The 22,942-nt window shown below is 38.1% G+C and overlaps 1 protein-coding gene across 1 annotated transcript in view; it reads right to left on the reverse strand.

Moving 5' to 3' along the window:
* Positions 1-20,683, reverse strand: part of LSAMP (limbic system associated membrane protein) — a 663,395-nt gene extending 642,712 nt beyond the window's left edge. The window contains exon 1 of the mRNA XM_060098969.1: positions 20,112-20,683. Coding sequence (XP_059954952.1) covers positions 20,112-20,266 — 155 coding nt within the window. The 5' untranslated portion in view covers positions 20,267-20,683. The remainder of the gene's footprint in view (positions 1-20,111) is intronic.
* Positions 20,684-22,942: the final 2,259 nt, after the last annotated feature.

Genomic DNA, 22,942 nt, shown 5'->3' on the forward strand with positions numbered 1-22,942 from the left:
TGCCAGGTTAATACTCTACATATTAAGAAAACTTTGGGGAGTATGCCATTTTATTATAATTTCATTTATCCTGTATGCAGACTTCCATTTTACTTGCCTTTCAACTAGATTAAATACTGTAAATCACAGCTTTATTGATAGGAAGCAGGTATTAGCATTACTCTTGAAAATGCCATGCCTAAGAGGCCAACTTCACTAATGAAAAGAAAGAGACTGGAGTTTGCCCAGCTAAACAAATTGCCTACTGTAAGGGGGCTGGGCACTGAGAGCTGGTATGTCTGAATCAAAAAGCTTTTGCCAGGTCATCAACTCTAGAAATGCAATTATCACCCATAATCATCATGAAAGTAACTTCAAAAGAATTGCTCACCTTTGGTATTTTCATTGGCCCTACAGGTTTCACCACCTCATAGTTACTTATGACAGGGAAAAATGTCCAACAGATGTCCTATCATCACTCCATACCTTCGGCCATATAGGATCCATAGAATGGACCATAGGAACAAACACACTCCACTCTGTACCTACCATTAAAATTATTATTGAGCACTTTCTACTTGTTCAGCTCTGTTCCGGGCAATATATGGGGCATAGAAAACAAGGCTTTATGGAAATAGTAGTGATCTAAACCAGGATCTATTAATAACTAGTTGTTTGACCATAGGAGAATCATTTATTTTCCCTGGAGTTTTATTTCCTCTTCCTTAAAATGCAGACAATGTGATATATCTGAGTAAGCACATCAATACAAGTACTGATGCAGAGATTACCCAGACCTAGGTATTTATATGGTCTCCAACCTTCCTTGATTCTATGATTTAGGGAGTTTGCATTCTAGTTGAGGACACAAGCTAAAATGCACAAAACCATTAGCAAATGCTTAAGCACGGAACAGTTTGGTACTGCCTAGAAGTTCCAAAATAAATAAACAAACAAATAAATAAACAAGGAAAAACAATAAATTAAGGATGGGATAATTAAGGAAAATAAAACATTAATATAATAAAGGAAATATGGGCATGGGATATCAGGAAACATTCTTGACAAAAAGAGAGGATGAATATTATAGAGAGATACACTAAGGCCTTTGAAGTTGAGGCTGATGGGACACACACTGGAAACTGATCACTGTTTATTGAGGAAAGAAAGGAAGTGATAAAAAGCTGTGTTCCCAGAAGAATCCAAACAGTGGTGGAAATTTAGAATGTTAGACTTTAAGCTGTACATTATTTACTGTTCATTGCCAGTACTCAATCCAGGGCCTGGCATAAAGAACTCAATATATGGAAAGACGAAGTCAGTTATGTACTGATAAAGGTGTGGAGTAGAATGACAGCAGTGAGAATAAAGAAGTCCCTTTACTTAGAGACAGCTAGTAAAAAGAAAAATAAAAGAAATAATAATAATAAAAACTGTAACAGCACTGCAGCCCAATTGGGAGACCAAATCTGAAATGTAAATATACCTTCTGTGACTGCTCTGTGTCTTCTTTCTTCACCCTGAACCCTGGAATTGTCACCACCATATTTCCTAAATTTGAAGCAACATAACAGCTGTCGACATCTATAGTGAGGCTGTATTTCGTAGTAAAGAACGATGAGCCAAACTAGTCTCCAGTAAGGTGGGCTGTGATTCTAATTACTAATCTTCCTTGAGGAAGGAAGTGTGCCAACAGTTTGAAAACAAAGATCCCCTGGGGTTTTCCTTCTAGCACACAACCTGAGACTTGTTTATTCTACTTAGCTTGCCCTCACCTCTTTACTGAAGTGCCTGTCTTTCTGTTTTTTCTCTCTGTGCCCATTTAAGTTTCACCACAACCCTTAAGACGCAGCTGTTTCATTAAAAATGTCCACAGTAACACATCAGCCCACACCAATTTTTGAAGAGCCATCTGAGCCACCATCAGGAATATACTGCTTTCATTGTTACTTAACTTTTCATATGTACGAGTTCCTTGATGGACTAAAACAGTATGGATCCAGATTTTTGTGGAGCCTGAAATGTATGCAGTATGCAGTCTTTCTTTAAAAACAAAATAACTTAAAAATTAAAGACAAATCTTTGGAGTAGCAGGCCAGTGCAAGTGAAGAACCCTAAAACTTAAGCTTCACTGTAAATTTACTTCTTCTGGACATTTATTTAATCCCCACAGAATGTCTAACACAGGTTTATGCATACTAACTACCCTCATTACACTCTATCCCTTAGTAATTTCATCTGTAGTTTAAATTATCCCCTAATAGGAGAACAGTTGATGATGCTCAGTAACTCAGATCTTTTCTGAACACTAGGTTCTCAGATTCACTTGCCAATGGGCAAATGTACAGTAGACCTATCCTTACCTAGTGTAGAATGGTCTGCAAACTTTCTAAATAAGAGGATCCTTTTATCATCAAACAAACTTTCTTGCCTCTTTGTAATTGAGGAATTGTCCAGTAAAAAAAAAATTTTAACTATCATATATTCAGAAAATCTTTAATGCACTTTTCATTATAATAGAGTCTACAACAGATCTGAAAAACAGCAGTTTATTCACACGTGAGATATAGGATGTCTCTACATAATGCTTAAGGTATATATGGAAGTCTGGACACTTTGCAATGATTATGTAGCTTCCTAAGAGACTAGGGCTTGGGAACTGATTGCCTAAACCTTTCCTCTTGGCACTAAAGCTGAATGAAACTGAGACTTTATCCAAAAGGAATTAACTCTGACATATTTAGGACTTTGTTAGATAATTCTTAGGATCCCTTGTCATTATCTTTTAACAAGCTCCATTTTTATTTTAGCATCCACAGGTTTTCCATTGAGAAACTGTGACATTCTTGGAAATACTTTCAGCTTTAGACACAGATAAACCACTTTGAAATGGGGCTATCTGTGTTCTACTGAAATCCTGATACCCGATCCTTCCCTCATCTGCTTGCCCCTAACCTGTCCCTGACTTTTCCTTTCTCCCTTATAAATCTCCACTTTTGTTTGCTTGGACTTTCTGAGCTCTTTCAAAACTATTACCCAAAATGCCACACTATGTACTTAAAAGTCATCTGGTTCCACAGACAAAGCCATGCATCAATGCTTCTTTCACCATAAATACTGCTAAGGCAATGACAAAGTAAATGGCTAAGTACCTGTCAGCTCAACAGGAAAGAGACTGGTTTCATACCCTGCTAATTGCTGTTTATGTATTTTAACAGTTGAACTTTTAAGTAAAGTCATTTTACAAAAACAGGATAAAATAAGGAAACATGGCTATGAAAAATAAGAAAGCAAAAATGCTGAAGTTGATGAAAGAGACTGGGTTCAGTGGGAGGCAGAAGCATGTTTTACCTAGATACACTGATAGATGCCATTTGTTGGTTGACCTCATATTTAGTGACAGCAGAGGTTATCTGAATTGTAAGAACAGAAAATAAGACGTTCAAGTTCTGCTGCGTCATCACTTACAGAGAAGGCACTTGATATGAAAAGTAAGGGAGTGATATAAACAAACCTTTCCTCAATTTCAGAATAACAGATTTACCCACCAGCAAATAAAGTCCATGGTCACTGCTACCCCACTTCCATTCTAGTGGAGTTCATCACTAATGATACTGCAGAGTCAGCAGAGGGAAGGTTTTTACATCAACTACTGGGGAGATGACTGAGTCCTTTCAGGGCTCAGACAGATTGGAGAGGTTCAAGGCCTAGTGTATCTAAGGCCTCGGTATAGGAAGAGAGCCAACAGGAAGCACAGATTTGGAGGTAGAATCATGTTTTACTCTTTGGAGCAGCAAATGAGGTAATAATTTCAGCCATGTTGACCAAGAGTTTGAGACAGGGTGAAGATCTGAAGGTTAACATAAAAAATCTTGCTTTCAAACTTTTTCTTTTATTTATTTATTTATGTTTTACAGTAGGTCCTTATCTATCTTAAATATAGCAGTGTGTACATGTCAATTCCAAACTCCCAATCTACCACTCTCCCCCGCACCTTTCTCTCCTGGTAAACGTAAGTTCATTCTCTTAGTCTGTGATTCTGTTTCTGTTTTGTAAATAAGTTTATTTGTTTTCATAATTTTAAAATTCAGATGGCAGCAAGATGGCCACAGGGTGGACTTCAGGCAAAATTATGTTAACATGCATGCCAAAGTAATAGAGGTAGTCAAAAGATGTAAACAATGAGGTCACCATTTGACCTGATCAAACTCTATGAAGTTGCATGAATACAAAAGTATCTTTCTGAGATCAGATTTTATTTTGATATTCTTCTACATAGGAAGATACAACACCCAAGTAGATCTTCTGTTTTTATGAAATGCAGCCCCTCTCTCTTGACATGTTTGCAAATTCTCCAGTGGGAAGAAAGTAGTAAAGGTATGAATTTTAAAACCCATAGAAAAATGATTAGAGAATCCAGTTCTGAATGGAATTCTTCATAAACAATCAAAGTTATAAAGGGATGCCAGCAAAAATAAAATATAAACATACATAAAATAAACTAGAGTAGAAATTCAGAATATCACAGAATAGTAGTAGCAGAGATATTGAGAAATCAACTTCAATCTTCTACTATATAAAGGGGTTTTTTTGTAATAATATTTCTCAAGGGCTTCCCTGGTGGCACAGTGGTTGGGAACCAGCCTGCCAATGCAGGGGACACGGGTTCGAGCCCTGGTCCGGAAGGATCCCACATGCCGCGGAGCAACTAAGCCCGGGAGCTACAACTACTGAGCCTGCACTCTAAGAGCCTACAAGCCACAACTACTGAGCTCACGTGGCACAACTACTGAAGCCCGCTTGCCTAGAGCCCGTGCTCTGCAACAGGGTAAGCCGCAGCAATGGGAGGCCCATGCACTGCAGCAAGGAGTCACCCCCGCTCGCCGCAACTAGAGAGAGCCTGCGCGCAGCAACAGAGACCCAACAAAGCCAAAGATAAATTAAATAAATAAATAAATAAATTTATTTCAAAAAAATAATAACAATAATATTTCTCAGTAGTGGTTACCTGTCCTCTGTTTAAATACAAAATGACTAAAAACTTACTTCTTCACAAGGAAATCTATTCCACTTGGCAGAATAGCAAATGACATTTATAAAATAAGCACACATATACCTATAGATATGTATATACAGTTGACCCTTGAAAAACATGTGTTTGAACTGCACGGGTCCACTTATACTTGTATTTTTTCAATAGTAAGTAGTACAGTACTACATAATCCTTGGTTGGTTGAATCTGCAGATGCAGATCAGAGGAACCTAGGATACAGAGGAACCAACTACACAGAGATGGATTTTTGACTTTGCTGAGGTTCAGGGCCCCTAACCCACACATTGTTCAAGGGTCGACTATATAGAGTTGTCTGTAGGTATCCACAGAGGATTGGTTCCAGGACCCTCCATGGGTACTGAAATCAATAGATGCTCAAGTCTCTTATATAAAAATGGTATAGTATTTGCATATAACCTACACACATGTTCCCATATACTTTAAATCATCTCTAGATTACTTAGAATAACTAATACTATGTAAGTGCTTTGTAAATAGTTGTAAATACAATGTAAATGCTATGCAAATCATTGCCAGTGCTTTGGCAAATTCAAGGTTTGCTTTTTAGAACTTTCTGAAATTTTTAAAAAGTATTTTCTATCCACAGTTGATTGAATCCATGGATGCAGAACCCACAGATATGGACAGCCAACAGGAACTGTAGATCATTCTTATTTTATTATTATAATAACCTTCTGGGATAAGAAGGTAAATATTATTATTATCATTTCATTTTATAAATAAAGGTCTTGAGGCCCAGTAAGGATAAATGATTTGCCCATATTTACAAAGCTGGTAATTGATAGAGGTGATACTTGGAGTTAGGTCTCCTGGCTCAGAAGCTTGTTATTTCCATTATGACATAAAAAAAAAAAATGTTCATCTTTTAAAAATCATTCAAACTGATTTGCTTAAATGATGTTCTGTTTAAAGTATAAACTACTTTAAGTTCTTTGCTTTTCTTTAATCTCTCCTTTCTTTCTTCCTTTCTTTAGCTCTTTTTTTTTGAATGAGACATGGTATAAACACACACACACACACACACACACAAATAATGTTCCTTTTTATAGAGAGCTATGATTTGCCTCCCTATAGCTTGCACCAATTTTCACCTTATAATCCTGTCAACAAAGAAAATCCTTTTATCTTTGTGTCATACACATAGTAGAAAGTTTGCTTCCTATGTTTTTATCCAAATATTGAAGATGGCCAAAGACAACCACCATCAATCAGTTCTTTTGTCATGATTCTTCAATCAACTGAAACAAAAATCTAGCTCATTATGGACCCATAATCTGTTCATAAGTCTATCAGGAGAAACCTGTCAAAACACAGATACTCAGAGTGAATGGCATTTCCCTGATGTACCAATATGGAATTTTATTTGTTTTAAAGAAATTGATTGACCATGTTACAGTTTGTTCCCAGGGGACACAGATTGGCTCCTAGTGATCACGGCTTCCTTTTCAAAATATTCTAGCATTTAGACTTTTGTTGTCATTGTTGCTGATTTAATATTATTTTCCCCTTTTACTCATAACTAAGACAATATTGTATGTCATCAACACTGTGAAACAGTTTTTGTTTTCTACAGGTTTTCAGATGTTAGTAATAGTATTTCTACAATCATGCTATCAAGTTATTTTAGTGACCTAGGTTTCATGCATATAAGTCTTACAGCCGAACTTGTTTATATTACTCTAATCATTTCTTCATATGCCTTGGGTCTTTAACATTGAAAAGGATATAAAAACAGAATTATGATAATTTTCCTTGATAAAAAATTGAAATTTAATTTAAATTCTTTCAGTGGCCAGTTTCTCATCTTCACTAGGAATGCTAGTTAACAGATCACTAGATCTTTTGGTGACTGAGAATGAAAGAAAATAGAAATTTAGTCTGGAACTGAGATAACAAAGAATTGATTTTAATTTTTTAAGTTATTTCTCATTTAGCTAAGACAGTATTAATTTCTATTCTTTAATACAAGTAGAAAAAAATGTTAGAAGATTTTACTTTTTAGGGGCTATACGATAACAAAGATATAATAGAAACAAGAAGTATTATGTCTGGCTTCTCTTACAAGATAATTTTAGTTGTTGCATATTGATTAATTAAAAATAAAACATATTAACCAAACCAACTAAGAAAGTCATCATGTGATACTTATATATTATATCTGTCCACATCCTTGAAAACCTGGAAAATTTGGTTTTCTGAAATAAACTTTCCCAATTATTAGTGCATCAAATTAATTAGGTTCCTATTAAAGTGTGCTATGACCCAAGTTTACAATAATATTCACATTTATATTTTGTGTATGTAAATTTTATGTACACATAAAAGGCACATGTATGCTTTTACTTTCTATATATAATTATAAATATATGCTGAAAAATTAAAAATAAAATAAAAATCTATACAATATAGATTAAATACATTTGTGACACAAATTGTTTACACATAACAGATTCTGTATAAATACATACTGTTATTTTTAGAAGAACTGTATTTTGAATTGTTTTATTTTTAAACAAGAATTAAGGCATTCATGCAAAAATGTTTTTGTTTCCTAAACTATGACATTTATAAAATAATGTAGGAGTTTATTATTTTTTAAATTTCGGCATATCATCATCTCATTTATAACATCATACATTTCATCTGATTTACTCAACCATATTCAAAAACATAATGTCACTTTACCAGACCAACATCTTTGTTTAATAGGCAAGTAGGAATTATAACAATTTTGGAGTTGAAACTATGGAGGCTAATTCCCAACTTTCTATAGACAATAGGTTTTGTGGAACTAAAGTCTAAATCTCTTGATGTTCAATCTAGAAATTTCTCTAATCTAGTAATAACCTATTGACTTTAGGCAGTTCCTTGCCATGGTGATGATATTAGATATTAGTTCATCAGATTAGAGCCACAAAAGATACACAGAAGAATAGAGGTCAAAAAGAAAGTCAAAGAAAAATCCATTCATCTGCTAAGTTAATGATTCAGCAATAGAAAATGCTGATCGTAAGATATGCTCATGCAATTGCACCATGATCATACACAAGATGACAGCAATCTTTGGTTATCTCAAGATGAAGATCAGCCACAAATTGGCAGCTGTATGTGGCTTAAACCCCATAAAATAAACAGCCCTGATGTAGATATGCTAGAACAAGGTGTGACTGAAGAAACACAAAGATTAGAAATAAGGAAACCAATTATTTTTCCCATTTAGTATTTTCACGTGTATTTTGGCTATTCATGACTTAGTACTGAACTGCATCACTTTCGTTGTTATCTATTGTTCCTAGAAAGGTAGTGTGGTAAACAGTAGCATGTCTAAAGCACAACTTGAGAAAGGATGTTACTAACTTAGATAACGTCACGATATAAACATTCAATATAGAAATGTATCATCAAAAATTATAAAGGAATAAATATTAATGCGTTATTGTATGAGAAACTGGGTTGCATTTTCCCTCTGACCTAACACAAATAATGCCCTTGTGCATTATGGCAAGATGCACAAAAGGGAATTTGGGATTATTACAAAGCCCATTGTACATTCAAGTTGGAATTTCTCCAGGAGTGAGTAATGAACCCTACACTGCAAAACTCAGGTAAGCATCATTGGTCAGTCTGAATAATTACTCTGAGTCAAATGAATGGGAGTGATCTGCCCCTTGCCTCATTTCACAACAAAGTAGAACAGATCAGGTGAATATGCCTGTTGCACAACAATCCTGCTCCCAAATCCCCAACTCAGCCCCTGAAAGTCCACAGCCACTGCTAGAGGGAGAAAGGGAAAGTGTATCCCTTCTCTTACGGCTCCCTGCGAGGCTGAGCTCACTCTTCAGACAGTGGACATGCCTCACTTCAGGAGCACTGAGTGACTCTTAGCTCTGTCAGAGCTGCTAATCTATCAGAGGAAGGAGCATAATTTGTCTGGGCCCCTGTGACTGAAGCTTTGTGATTCTCCTAAAAAAAAAACCCTATTTGACCTTCTCTAGAAAGCCATCCTCAAATAGAGTAGCTGCAACAGGGAATGTTCAAAGTATTTCCAGCCAAACCCCCTAATCCACCCTACTAATGATCAGAAGAGAATCAATCTCTTATTTTACTATGTCTTCTTCAACCACACATCCACAATCACTCCAGGGGTGGTTGATTTCACCATTAACATAACTTTCTTCAGCCATGTCTCCTAATTTATTTCCTCTTTTATAAATAAATTTCTGCTCTGCTTGATTTATAGTATGACTATCCCTCTCTGTTCAATTCAGTGAGCAAATATTTATCTGAGCACCTGTAGGTACTAAGCTAAATTCTGGAATGAAAAGGCAAAGTAGATGAAACACCTGCCTTTGAAGGGCTGATAGTACATCTGAAGCAAGATACAAGTGAACATAATTTTTGAGTGTAGTAAATGCTACATTGAGGTATGCATATACTGCAGTTGCCTCATTTCTGGGTATATTTTTGAAGGAAATAGAATTAGTATCTCAAAGAGATACCTGCACTTCCATATTCTTTGCAGCATTATTCAAAATAGCCATGATATGGAAACAACCTAAGCATTCACTAATGTATGAATGGATAAAGAAAGTATGAAACCTATATCTATATCTATATACACACAATGGAATATTATTCAGCTATAAAAAAGAAGAAAATCCTGCCATCTGTGACAATGTGAGTAAACCTGGAGGACATTATGCTAAGTGAAATAAGCTAGACAGAGAAAAGTAAGTTCTGCATTATCTCACTTATATGCAGACTCTAAAAAAGTCAAAGTCAGAGAGGCAGAAAGTAGAAGGGTGACTGTCAGGGGCTTGAAGGGTGGCAGAAATGGGGAGATATTAGTCAAAGGGTACAAACTTTCAATCATAAGGTGAGTAATTTCTGGGGATCTAAAGTACAGCATGGTGATTATGGTTAATAATGTCGTATTGTATATTTGAAGTTTGCTAGCAGAGTCGATCTTGGGTGTTCTCACCACACACACACACGCAAAGATAACTATATGAGGTGATGGATATGTCAATTAGCTTGATTTTAGTAATCATTTTACAATTGGTACATATATCAAATCATCCTTCTGTACACCTTAAGTATATGAAATTTTATTTGTCAACTGTATCTCAGTTAAGCTCAAGGGGAGGTATGCAGAGAAGCTATCAGCAATAATAAATAAGGTACATAGCCCACTTTGGGAAAATTACAGAAGATTACTTGAATTAGATAGCACCAGAACTAACCTTGAGCCCTGAAAGAGTGGCAAAGAGGCAACCTAGCAAAGAAGTGTGGTGGGAGGGGTGGGGAGGCGGAAGAGGTTCCAGGCAGAGAGAGCATCATGAAGAAAGGTAAGAGCCAGCATTGTGTGTGCACACACACTAGCATGCTCGTGAGTGCCAACTGTAAGTGGTTCTGAATTAGTGGACACAGTGAGGTAGCAGGTCATGGAGAGTTATCCAAGCTAAGGAGCTCTGCCTTCATGTGGTAGATGATGAGAAGCCTTTGAAGGATCTGGTGACATTTCTAGATTGATACTGGAAAACAACAGATCTGGGATAGTCAGGTGAGCTTGGGTCCATGGTTCTGCTAACTACCTGGAGTCTGGAAGGTCTAAGTAGTGTCAATTCCTACTTCATTTCAGACATTTGTCTTCATCTTTACCTCACAAAGCTGGACCAGGTTTTATGATCCTGAACTTATACAGCAAGAGTTTAAAAAGATGGGGCTCAGCACTCTGAGATGCATCTCCATGCCACCCCTTGTTACAATAGCTTTGACACAGAGCTTCAGTTCTAGGGACTACAACCCTCTCTTTTACTCCTTGACCAAATTACCTATCTTGGTAATATGTCTGAGGAATATCCCTTATTACTGAGTTCTCTGCCCTGTTGAAGCCAGTCCTTAAGACAAGGACTCTGTTTCTTCTCTGAGCCTCAGTCTTGAGACTGAGTCTCTACTAGGAGCTGACAGAACTCCCTGTAACACTGCCTGCCTCCATGGAGGGCTCACTAAAAGCTGTTGACCTGTTATTTTCCCCTTACTGTGCTCTGCCCTTTTTCTTTGTGTACCATGTTGTACCTTCCTTGGCTCTGCCTGTCACCTGCTAAGAAAGCTTCATGAGACCTTGTCCTGCATGTCACACCAGAAACTCCCCAGGCACCTGCAGCAGTGCCTCTGCCATCCCAAGAGACAGGTCTAGATCTATTTACAGTTCCTCCCAATTTAACACAATCAGTCCCAATTTTAGCCCAAAGTAACTTTTGTACAAATTAGAAAAAAAAAATGTTCTACCTTCCTGAAAGAATTTGATACAATCTACAGTGTCTGCAATGGGTGGAATACCCTTTGAGCCTATGCAAAGCAGAGCCTGCCAACTGAGACCACAACCTCACTGAAGCCATCCTAGTTGGATCTCCAAGAGGGACAAATCATAGGAGACTAGCATAATATTTTAGGGGGGTAAAAAATGGCATATCATGACCTCCTAGAGAAATGGAAATAAAAACAAAAATAAACAAATGGGACCTAATGAAACTTTAAAGCTTCTGTACAGCAAAGGAAACCATAAACAAGGCGAAAAGACAACCCTCAGAATGGGAGAAAATATTTGCAAATGAAGCAACTGACAAAGGATTAATCTCCAAAATTTTCAAGCAGCTCATGCAGCTCAATATCAAAAAAAAACAAAAAACCCAATCTAAAAATGGGCAGAAGACCTAAATAGACATTTCTCCAAAGAAGATATACAGATTGCCAACAAACACATGAAAGAATGCTCAACATCATTAATCATTAGAGAAATGCAAATCAAAACCACAGTGTGACATCATCTCACACTGGTCAGAATGGCCATCATCAAAAATTCTACCAACAGTAAATGCTGGAGAGGGTGTGGAGAAAAGGGAACCCTCTTGCAATGTTGGTGGGAATGTAAATTGATACAGCCACTATGGAGAACAGTATGGAGGTTCCTTAAAAAACTACAAATAGAACTACCATATGACCCAGCAATCCCACTAACGTACATATACCCTGAGAAAACCATAATTCAAAAAGAGTCGTGTACCACAATGTTCATTGCAGCTCTATTTACAATAGCCAGGACATGGAAGCAACCTAAGTGTCCATCAACAGACGAATGGATAAAGAAGATGTGGCACATATATACAATGGAATATTACTCAGCCATAAAGGAATGAAATTGAGTTATTTGTAGTGAGGTGGATGGACCTAGAGACTGTCAGACAGAGTGAAGTAAGTCAGAAAGAGAAAAATAAATACCGTATGCTAACACATACATATGGAACCAAAAAAAAAAAAAGAAAGAAAGAAAGAAAAAATGGTTCTAAAGAACCTAGTGGCAGGACAGGAATAAAGACGCAGATGTAGAGAATGGACCTGAGGACACAGGGAGGGGGGAGGGTAAGCTGGGACGAAGTGAGAGATTGGCCTGGATTTATATCTACTACCAAATGTAAAATAGATAGCTAGTGGGAAGCACCCACATAACACAGAGAGATCAGCTCAGTGCTTTGTGACCACCTAGAGGGGTGGGATAGGGAGGGTGGGAGGGAGACACAAGAATGAAGAGATACGGGGATATATGTATATGTATAGCTGATGCACTTTGTTATAAAGCAGAAAGTAACACACCATTGTAAAGCAATTATACTCCAATAAAGATGTTAAAAAAAAAAAAGTTTCAGGAAGAGAGTCCTATTGCATTGAATGTCATTGACATAGTGCCTGACATTGAGTAGATGATCAGTAGATATTTATTGACCACTGGCTAACTCATATTTCATTCTCTTTCCTTTCTTTGCTTTAACAATAGTATGTACTCATCATAGAAAATTTGGAAACATAAAAGCATGAGGAAGAAATTAAAAAATAGCTTACAATTTCAAAACAAAAAAAGGCATATCATGTTATAACATGAAAACCAAGAAGATAATTTTCAGCTCTTTATTTGGAATAAAGATCTCTGAAATGAGAAATAGGAGACATGAATCTAGTTCTCAAATGGTCACTTGAATCTTTAGACAACCAACTAAATTTTTCTCCTCTCAGTTATCATCTCCTTAAAGTGAGATGATAGACTGCCTAATCTCCAAGGACTTTCCTATTCTAAATTTCTACAAATCTACCCTATAGTAATTAACAAATTCTGAAGCAAAGTGTTTTCTTCAGTGAAGGTTAATCACTTATTAACTTGAGATTATGTTTTGATTACAGGTGACTATAAAAATGTGTTCACTCATCCTGCACTCCTGATAACAAACTCAACTATAAGATACATATGACTTTAAAGGACTTGAAAAGAAATAGCCATCTTAGACCAAATGGCCAAACTTAACCATAGAAATAAAAATAAAAAGCTTATTTTATTGTTTTCTAATTTTATAAAAGTTATTTCCTACTGTGAATAAAATGATAATAATCTTATTAAGAGCTTACATTTTATATCATTTTATAGTTTACAGAACACTTGGATACATAGTATCTCATCTGATCATAAAAATAGCTTGCGTAGTAGGCCAAGTAACTGTCAGTTTTACTCATTTAATAGATCAGACTATTTCAAGATGTTTAGATCTTGGTCTTCTGACTACAGTCGGCCCTCTGTATCCATGGATTCTGCATCCACGGATTCAAACCAACTGCAGATTGAAAATATTTGGAAGAAAAATTCCAGAAAGTTCCAGAAAGCAAAGCTTGAATTTGCCAGAGCACTGGCAACTATTTACATAGCATTTACATTTTATTTACAACTATTTACATATCATTTACATTATATTAGGTATTATAAGTAATCTAGAGATGATTTAAAGTATACTAGAGCATGTGCATACGTTATATGCAAATACTATGACATTTTATACAAGGGACTTGAGCATCTGCAGATTTTGGTATTGAGGGGTGTCTTGGAACCAATCTCCCACAGATACCATGGGACGACTCTACTTGTTGAACACTCTGAACTTATATCCTTGATAAAAATCATTCATCTTTGACATAAACACTTCTCTATTAGTTTCATGTAGACTGATCATCATGTAGAGTTGAAATGAATTCTACAAACATCTAGCTAATATTTTGTAAATCATATTTGTGGCAGATATGACAACGTAAGTACAGAGAAGAAAGCCTGTTTGAATAAGACCAAAGATATTTTCCTTGACTAAATATAGTCTCTTTTCTCCCATTAAAAAGAAAATCTAGAACTGTTTTGTATCTTTTGTGTCTTGCCTAACATAAATGAAAGAGTGAACACAAAACAACAGGATTTAAAAAGTCAAGCTTTAATGTTATTTCAAGAGATATTATGTAAATTAGAACCACATTAAAATAATATGGATTATTTTAACATCCACTCCATTTTCCATGACATTGTAGGGATGAGATTGTGTGGTAAAGAAATGGATCTATGATGATCTCTTTCCTCTCTCTCAATTGAATTTGCACATCTTTGCTGTTGAAATACTTCCCAAACCACACACATGACTATAATTTTTTACTACACATCTAGTAAGTGCTGCCCTGAACATGGTTTGTAAAAGAGATTTTTCAACCAGTAAAGCAGCAGTTCTCAACTCAGTGTACATATCAGAATCATTTTTTAAATACCTATGTCCAAGCCCCACCCCAAACTAATTCAATGAGAATTTCTGAGAGTAGGGAATATGTGGCTTCATTGTTTTTCAAAAGGCCTCCAGTAGAGTGTAACATGCAGCCATGGTTGTGAACTCTCTACAGCAGCATTTCTCCAACTTTAATGTGCTTATGAATCACTTGGGATCTTGCTAAAATGCAGATTCTGATTTTGTAGGTCTGGAATAGGCCCTGAGATTTTGGAATTTAGCAAGTGACTATATGATACTGAAGATGCTCATCTACAGAACACACTTGTAGCAGCAAGAGTTGGTGGTTCTCAAACTGTGGCTCGGTCCTGCAGCATCAGCATCATCTGAGAACTTGTTACAAATGTAGCTTCAGCACCTACCAGAGAACTGAATCAGAAACTCTGAAAGTGGGGGCCAGGTAGTCTTCGTTTTCACGAACACTCAAGGTAATTTGGATACACCTTCAAGTTTGAGAAACTCTGGTCTAAAAAAAGAGAGCTCCCTAAAGTCTAAACAACTGGCTACATGTAGTTGAAAAACCACTAACACTTTATGCTCTATGTAGCAGTTTATAATTCACCAAAGTGAACTACTTTAACCTCTTGTGGGCTCTTTAAAACAATCCCATAGAGTAACTAAAATAGGTAAGTTCATCATTTTTTAAATGCAACTGAAGTTCAAAATATTTAAGAGACATTCTCAAAGTCATGTAGCATGCAAGGATAGATCCAAAATTAGAGCCTAGCTCTTCTGAGTTGTACAAAGTAACAGGAAGGATATTCACAGGAGAACAGGACCAATGGCCATAAGCCGTGGCCTGAAAGGGCAGGCTCTCTTGGGCCCAGGTGATGACAGTGAGGGGGACCAGCACACATTCAGGCAACCTCCTACCAGGTGAGTCACAGACATTTGTACTTGGAGCTCCCAAAGACTACAGCAAAATGCACTAATCCTTCTTCTGCCTGAGTTTGCTGTTATGTGGAACCAGCCTCAAGAAACACAAATGTTTAACCCTCACCAACTGAGTTAGTGGATGAGTCAGTCATTTTTGGTTGTTCACTCCATGACTCTAAAAATAATCCATTCGAAGTCAAATTACCTAGAACAATCACCTTAACATGTGTTGTATGTATGCGTTTCATACTTAGAGAAACACAAATTACCACAGCTTGTATTTGTCACATGAGATTTGTCTGCTGTGTTCCTCAGGACATAAATGAACAGCAAGTGACATAAGTGCATAAACATCCTTTTAAAAATGTATATAATCTGCCATATTCTTAGATAAGATATAGTACACTTTACTCCATTATTTACCAAATATATTTGATAAAGGACTTAATGGGCAATGAACAGTCCTTAGAGTATCAGTAAAACCTATAAATTTTGATTACCTTTAGTGAGTTAGCTACAGAAAAAGAAAACTTCGTAAGTGTCTCAAACTCTCCTTATAGACCCATGCCCACAAAGTTTGTTTTCAAATAATGAATAATTATAACTGGTAGAAAAATCACATACTGTGTCAGGAGTTTGTTTGATTGTTGACAGTTTCTTTGTGAATGTAGGCGTGCCAGATACTTTAAAGAAGAGAGGCCATTTTTCTCTTAAAAGTTGCACAAAATTTTTACATTTTACTGTCAAATAATCACATCTTTTTAATGTTTTTGCTTTTTCTCCTACTGTAGAAACAAACAAGGAAATAAAAGACCAAAGATTTTGAAAAACTAAAAATTTAACTATTTTAAACATAGGTACTTAGTTTCTTATACCTAACACTCATTAGGTACATTTACATTTAAATGGTAAAAATGTTATCACCACAAAAGGTATTATAATATCCTGAAAACATCAAATAGGGTCAGAATTGTGAAATAAATGCAATTTCAATGCCCCCAATTTTAAATATTTAAAGTCACAACACTAGTGTGGACCCTCTGATTTTACCACGTATGCAGTTACGCAATATGTCCAGATATGCAGGTATATGTAATTTTTAGAGTTACCTTATGAGCAGATATATTGGGATTAATTATTTTATAATGATCTTTCCAGACATATGCTGCTAATATTGAAAATATAGTTAGGGGGACTATTAAAAATGAAATTTTAAAGGTCAGATTGGAAGACTATTTTCACTTTTCCCTTACTTTATCAAAAGAGTTACATGGTTTCAAGCTGCCAAGATTAACCAGGAAGTGAATCCCTATGGGAGCCTGGGTACAAGGATAGAGGGCTGGAAAGACCAGTGCTTAGAAACTTATCCAGTAATTGATGAACTCCTACACTTGTGCGGGGGTGGCAGTGAGGCAGGTGGGCTCCGTTCAGAAAAGCAACTGAGACTTCCACACAAGTCAAGTCCTGTGGGTAACTGTGTCTCATACTTTACTCTGCAAACAAATGGAAATGAAGATTCTGGTTCAGTAGGATTTAGGAAGGCACTCCAGGCGCTGCTGCAGCTGCCACTGGTCTGTGAATCGTACTTTGATCCTTTGCCTTTGAGATGGAAGATGGTACTGTGGTTTCCTTTAACTCTTAAAGGATCTCATAAAGGCGCTCATAAAGATCTAGAATCCCTTCTGGGAAACAACAGGGTTAGGTTGGTATACATGAGATGATCTTTCTTTCCACCTAGTTTTGTCACCTTCATTCTAGAGTCTTTCTTTTCTTTCTTCCAAAAGGTAGAAATTACAGAGCAAGACCCCAAGACTAGTATATACTGTCCTATCAAGATGCACATTTACATCAAAGATCATAATTATACAAAAGTAAGCATCAATTCCCCCCAAAAAACACTTGTTTCATGGAAGTAAGTCAGTAAAGGTAAATGTTTTGGGGACAGTCAGCCAAACTCCTGTCACTGGACCACCAGAATTACAAACCTCCCTTCTCTCCTGTTCCCATTTCAGATCATTCAGGGCCACAGAGTCACTGAGAGAGGATTTTTTTTCCCCTTGCCATTTCACTTTCTCAGTGCCAAACATCTACTGTGGCTTTCAACGAATCAAGTTCTCCTTCCTCTCCTCCCCTGGAAGCTCATGCTCCCAGTAAAATGTCAAAAATAAAGTGGAAGCAAGGCTTTCCCAGGCTAGACTTGTAAACAGAAAGCAAGAGTGCCAATCTTCACCAGCAAACTGACCCACAAAGCTTACTGGATTCAGTTAAACAGAGTTAGAAGAAGGTCAGCTACGAAAAACAAAGGGAACTCTCTCCATAGTTACTTCTGATAGAGCTCCACCAACCCAGAAATAAAGCCTTGTCCAAGGCAAAGGAAACAAAAAAGAGGGCACATTAGGTGAGGTCTGGGAAAGCAATGGGCTCTCACAGGTGACTTCTCTGCATGCTCTGTTTGTCTATCTTCTCTTTCCCAGGGAATGACTGCTTCTATATTTATTCTCTGTGCTCACTACCCACCCCATTTCCATACTACCTACTAAAGTGTAATGCTTAAAAACTCCATTTCTTTTGAGCCATAGACACACAGAAGCACGTATATATCATATATAGATATTTATGTAGTAAGACTGCCTCTCATAGACATAGAGTTGTATGCATACGATGGAGGAAAATATAAGAATACCTTCTTTCTCCTAATTAACATTTACATGCTTATCTAACTCTTTGATAACTACAGCTTAAGATATAGGTGATGCTGACTTAGAAAGTCCTTACAAAGTTCATGGACATTAACATCAAAACTTATACACCCGGAGTATTCACTTTTCCCATATTCATTCTTATAATCAGTGAAAACAAATCTTGCTAAGAATAGCATAAATTTATATAGAGTGCTTCACTTGTAAAGGGTTAATGATGTTACGGAATATGAATTCTAGCAGTTGATACGGCATGCTTATGTGTTTGGGAAAATATTTTCTGCATCATGTCCAAATCCCTTTGCAAACAGATAAATTACTCTATAAATCTTATTATTCCATGTGGATAAATCACACACGCAGGTTTCACAGGGCTGGAGAGAGCTAGAAGGGAAAATATGCTTTGGATAGTAGGATCTTTGGGATTCATAATCACGCAATGCTCAGGAAATGAAGACAGGAGCACTTACACATTAGGATTTTCTTAGTTTCTATACTCCGCAGCAACATACACACACCACAACACACAACCCACACAGCCCTCTCTAACAAGGCAAGAGATCCCAAAGCAGGACACTGTGACAGCCAACCAAATTTATTTCTGAGAAAAGGAAAGAAAACTTTGCTGCTGTAGGCAGCTCTGCTATAGAACTGCTCCCCGATGCCTCAGGGTTTATGCACTATCAGCTCCTTGCACACAGATTAGATGCTTCTTTTCTATCAGATACTGCTTTTTATTGCCACAACAAACAATATTAGCCAGATAGACAGACTGACACTAGGTCATTTCATTTGGATGAAATGAGATTTTAAAAGATCTCCAAAGAGAACATTTTCTTTCATTATTTATTTATTTATTTTTAGTATCTGATAGAAATTCAAGGAAAGCTATAAAAAAGGACAAGGAGTATATGCAGTGGATGGAGAGGGGAAAGAGAAAAGAAACACAGGAAAACAGTCTAGGAGCTCTTAAGAAACAGAATTATGGTTAGGTTCCATCTGAGTTTCTCCAGCTCACTGTCCCTTACAGGGGTCAAACTCCAAGGACTTGGGACTCTTCCTTTCCAAATTTCAATCCCAAATTATATTTCGGAGTTTGGCAGAGCTGCATAGAGATAAGACGTTGAGGTCAATAATCAATTTGAAATATCCATTTAACGCCAGGTTAATTCTTTCCTGACCTCTGTGCTTAACACTCCTATTCTTAAATATTAGCAATTCGGCAAGTTCCTTTTTTTTTTTTTTTTTCCTTCTGTTCATTCTTGTGTTGATTTCTATCCACATTCCGGAAAACGCTCAGTCATCACCCAAAGTTCTAAGAGTGATTTATTGCCCTCCATGTCAATTAGAAGATCCTTACGGAAAGTCTCCTCTCCAAACTATTGCTGGGGCAGGGCGAGAGCCTTTTTGTACGTAGCCACACGTACAAACACACACACACCACGGAGAATGCAATACCGTGTACCACTCTCTGAGAGCCATAATTCAACAAACACTTCTTTCTCAGTTAAGGAACCCCAACACAACTCTTAAGTACAAAGCATCCGCAATCACAAAAGCAAAAATACTGCCCAAATGTCACTAATACCATAGATGAAATTAGGCTTTCTCAGCACGAGAAGCAAGATCCTAGGAACTAAACAACATTTAACCAACCCGGCTGATCCCTGACAGTGACCAGAATCCCCTTGAAATTTGCTGGCAGATACCTCGCGACCAGTCTGTAAAAGGCGCGCGCGCACACACACACACACACACACACACACAGCACAAGCCTGCAGCATCAGGAGCTGGAGTTCACACACTCTTAAGCGCCACAGAAAAGTTGCCCGAAAGCCCTACCTGAGGATGGCCGTGTCCCCCTGCCTCACGGTGATGTTGTCGGTGCCTCGGTTAAAATCCACGCTGCGAACGGGCAGTCCTGTGGGAAGAAGGCAGAGCAATCTCAGTAGGACCAGCGGCAACTGTTTCCGATCAGGCTGAACTCTGGCGACCATGGTGGCCACGCCGAGGTGCGGGTCGCGGGCTACTCTGGAGGATGTGCGTGGGCCTGCTGCTCGCCGAGAGGGCTTTACAAACGGAGGGCTTTCATCCACGGCAAAGGCGTAACAGGCTTTGCCAATTTGTGGTCCTTTCCACTTTGCCTCTCTCTTTCCCTCGCTCAGTCTCTTTTGCCTCTAAGACTCAACAAAGCCCTCAAAAACCCGAGCAGAGGTGGGGAAAAGTCAAAGAAACAAAATTTGAAAGGAGAGAGTACAAAATATAAAACCCTCTAGAAAAGATGAAGAGAAGGCGGCCAAAAAGAAGGTGCTCTGTGGTCTCTCTGTGGCTGGATGCTCCTTTGCCAGCGTCTGAGCTGAGCCTCTTGCCTCCGTAACCCACTTTCCCGGTGGGCGAGGGAGCCGGCACCCAGCCTGCCAGCGAGTGTAAAGAAACCTACACAGCAGCGGCAGCAGCCCAGAGTCTCCCTCCCCCTCCTCCCCTTCCTGTTTCTCCCTCCAGTCCCTCCCTCCCGCCCGCCCTCCGCTTGGCACCTCCCCCGCCCGCCGCGGATTCCAACAGCCCCTCGGAGTCATCCCCTCTGCCCTCCCCTCAGCGTGGCCCCTCGCTTTCCACAACTGCCCCTTCAGCAGCCGCCAGCCTCAGTGAAAGCCTGATGCGCCTTTAGGTTGTCAGGACAACAGCTCCATCTGAGGCCTGGCTGATTTCCTTAAGAAGAGGGAATGGAGCTTGGAGGTACCGTGCAAGAGAAAGGGGAAAAGGAGAGGGACTCAAGCTGTAAAACGACAGGAGAAAGAGTCCAGGGAAGGAGAGGCAAAGAGTGAGAAAGAAGGAAAAGGGAGAAGAGAAGAGAACGCCAAGAGAAGGCAAACCTTGACAGATGGGGGGAGTGAAACAGAGAAGGGCAGGAAAGCCTGAGGGGTGGAGGGGGACCAGTGCTGAAAGATGGGATGAGGAATGCAAAACAGGAGAAACTTGACAGTGGAGTCTAAGATTAAAAGCCAAAGTCGATTTCAAAACTAAATATTCCTCCAACTGTCTTTTCATACCCACATCTTGTCCATTCTTTCCTCTGTCTTTCACGGGATTAATAAGGTTTATTTTCTCTCCTTCCTTTATACCCTCCCCCTCTTGGAGCCCCCTTATGAAAGATGGATTGGACACAATGCTGGTATTGAGTGGTCTGGAGTGTGAATGCTTGGTTTGTCTTTTCCAAGTGCCAGCCTCAGCAGCTGATCCCTGATCCCTAAATCAACTTCACTCTCCAGGAAACCCTTACTCAGTCCCACACATGAGGAAGAGTATTAAGGATTATTGTTTCAATGGCACATTGCTGTTGCTTCCCAAATTTTTACTGACACTTGCTTCTCAAAATGTCCATATGCAAGGAAGGAGATTCGTCTATCAGAAAGCATGTCACTTACAGGGTGACACTAAGCCTGCATACAGCACTCCAGTGAATGGAAGACAGGTTACCATCATTTGTCATTCCTTCTACTCCATAAATCAGTCCAAGTGATAAGGGACATCAGGGGCCTATGGTGTTAGTCACTCAAGTGAGAGCCCCAAACTATTAGACATCTCCTTCAGAACCCATGCTGAGCATAAAAGATGGAAATGGACCAACCCCAAACTTGTTGTTTCCTTTCATTTTAATTATTGGAATCGTTAAGGCATTCACATGGTGCAAAAATCAAGTGACAGAGAATGCTGTAGAGTGAATTGTAGTTACCTTTCCTATCCCTGTCTTTAGGCAACCCATTTTTCCTATTTGGCAACAGCAAATATTTCCAGGTTCTTATACATCTTTCCCTAAATATTCCATGTCCATACAAGTAAATGCACAAATACACATACACACACTCACATATTATGCTCACCCCTCTTATTTACACAAATGATTAGCCAAGGACATTTGAAAAAAAGGCATATGTTTAGGAATCCTTATCAAACTCCACCAGAGTACAAGCCTAAGGAGGCTCTTACTGTACTGACACCTACCTTGCCCACACCAGAATATTCAAAGAGTTTATCTGCTACATTTTATCAACTTAAAAGGTAGATTCACTCTTACAGATTATGTGAGGAAAGGAGGGAGGACCTTTTGCTTTTTAAGAAAAGAACCTGAAGGATTGGAATCCAAATTGTCACAAATTCAAGATGGGTGGAGTTCAATTAATTTTGTTTGTACTATGCATTAAATTTATATAAATCAAGTTGTTTTATATTGAGGCTAATAAAGAGTCCCAGATAATAACCAGTAATGTTCTACCACTAATTTGGAACTGAGCTGTTTAAAACTCAGGACCCATTTTGCCAAGGAAAAAAAATGGTTAAGTGCTGGTTGAACAACAAAACACATAATCCTGTGGTTCCCAGTATCAATGGGAAAATGAGCTTCGAGTGTCAAATGGAGATGGAAGGATTACATAACTATATGCCAAGAGTGCAAGGAAAAGAGCACCCATCCCCACCCACTGCTGCCAACAAGCTTCACAATCCCTGGCAGAATTCTTCTGAGCTTTTAGAGATGAAGGGTTGGCTTAGACAAAGGTTTAAATATAACATTTCTTTGGGTGGGTGGTGTTTGTCCCATGTTAGGAGAGAGAAAGAGCAAAGGACCAGGGCTACTAGAACATCTGTTTCCTTTGATGATGGCCGGTGAATGACAT

The sequence above is a fragment of the Mesoplodon densirostris genome, chromosome 5 (assembly GCF_025265405.1).
Source record: "Mesoplodon densirostris isolate mMesDen1 chromosome 5, mMesDen1 primary haplotype, whole genome shotgun sequence".
Taxonomy (NCBI): Eukaryota; Metazoa; Chordata; class Mammalia; order Artiodactyla; family Ziphiidae; genus Mesoplodon; species Mesoplodon densirostris.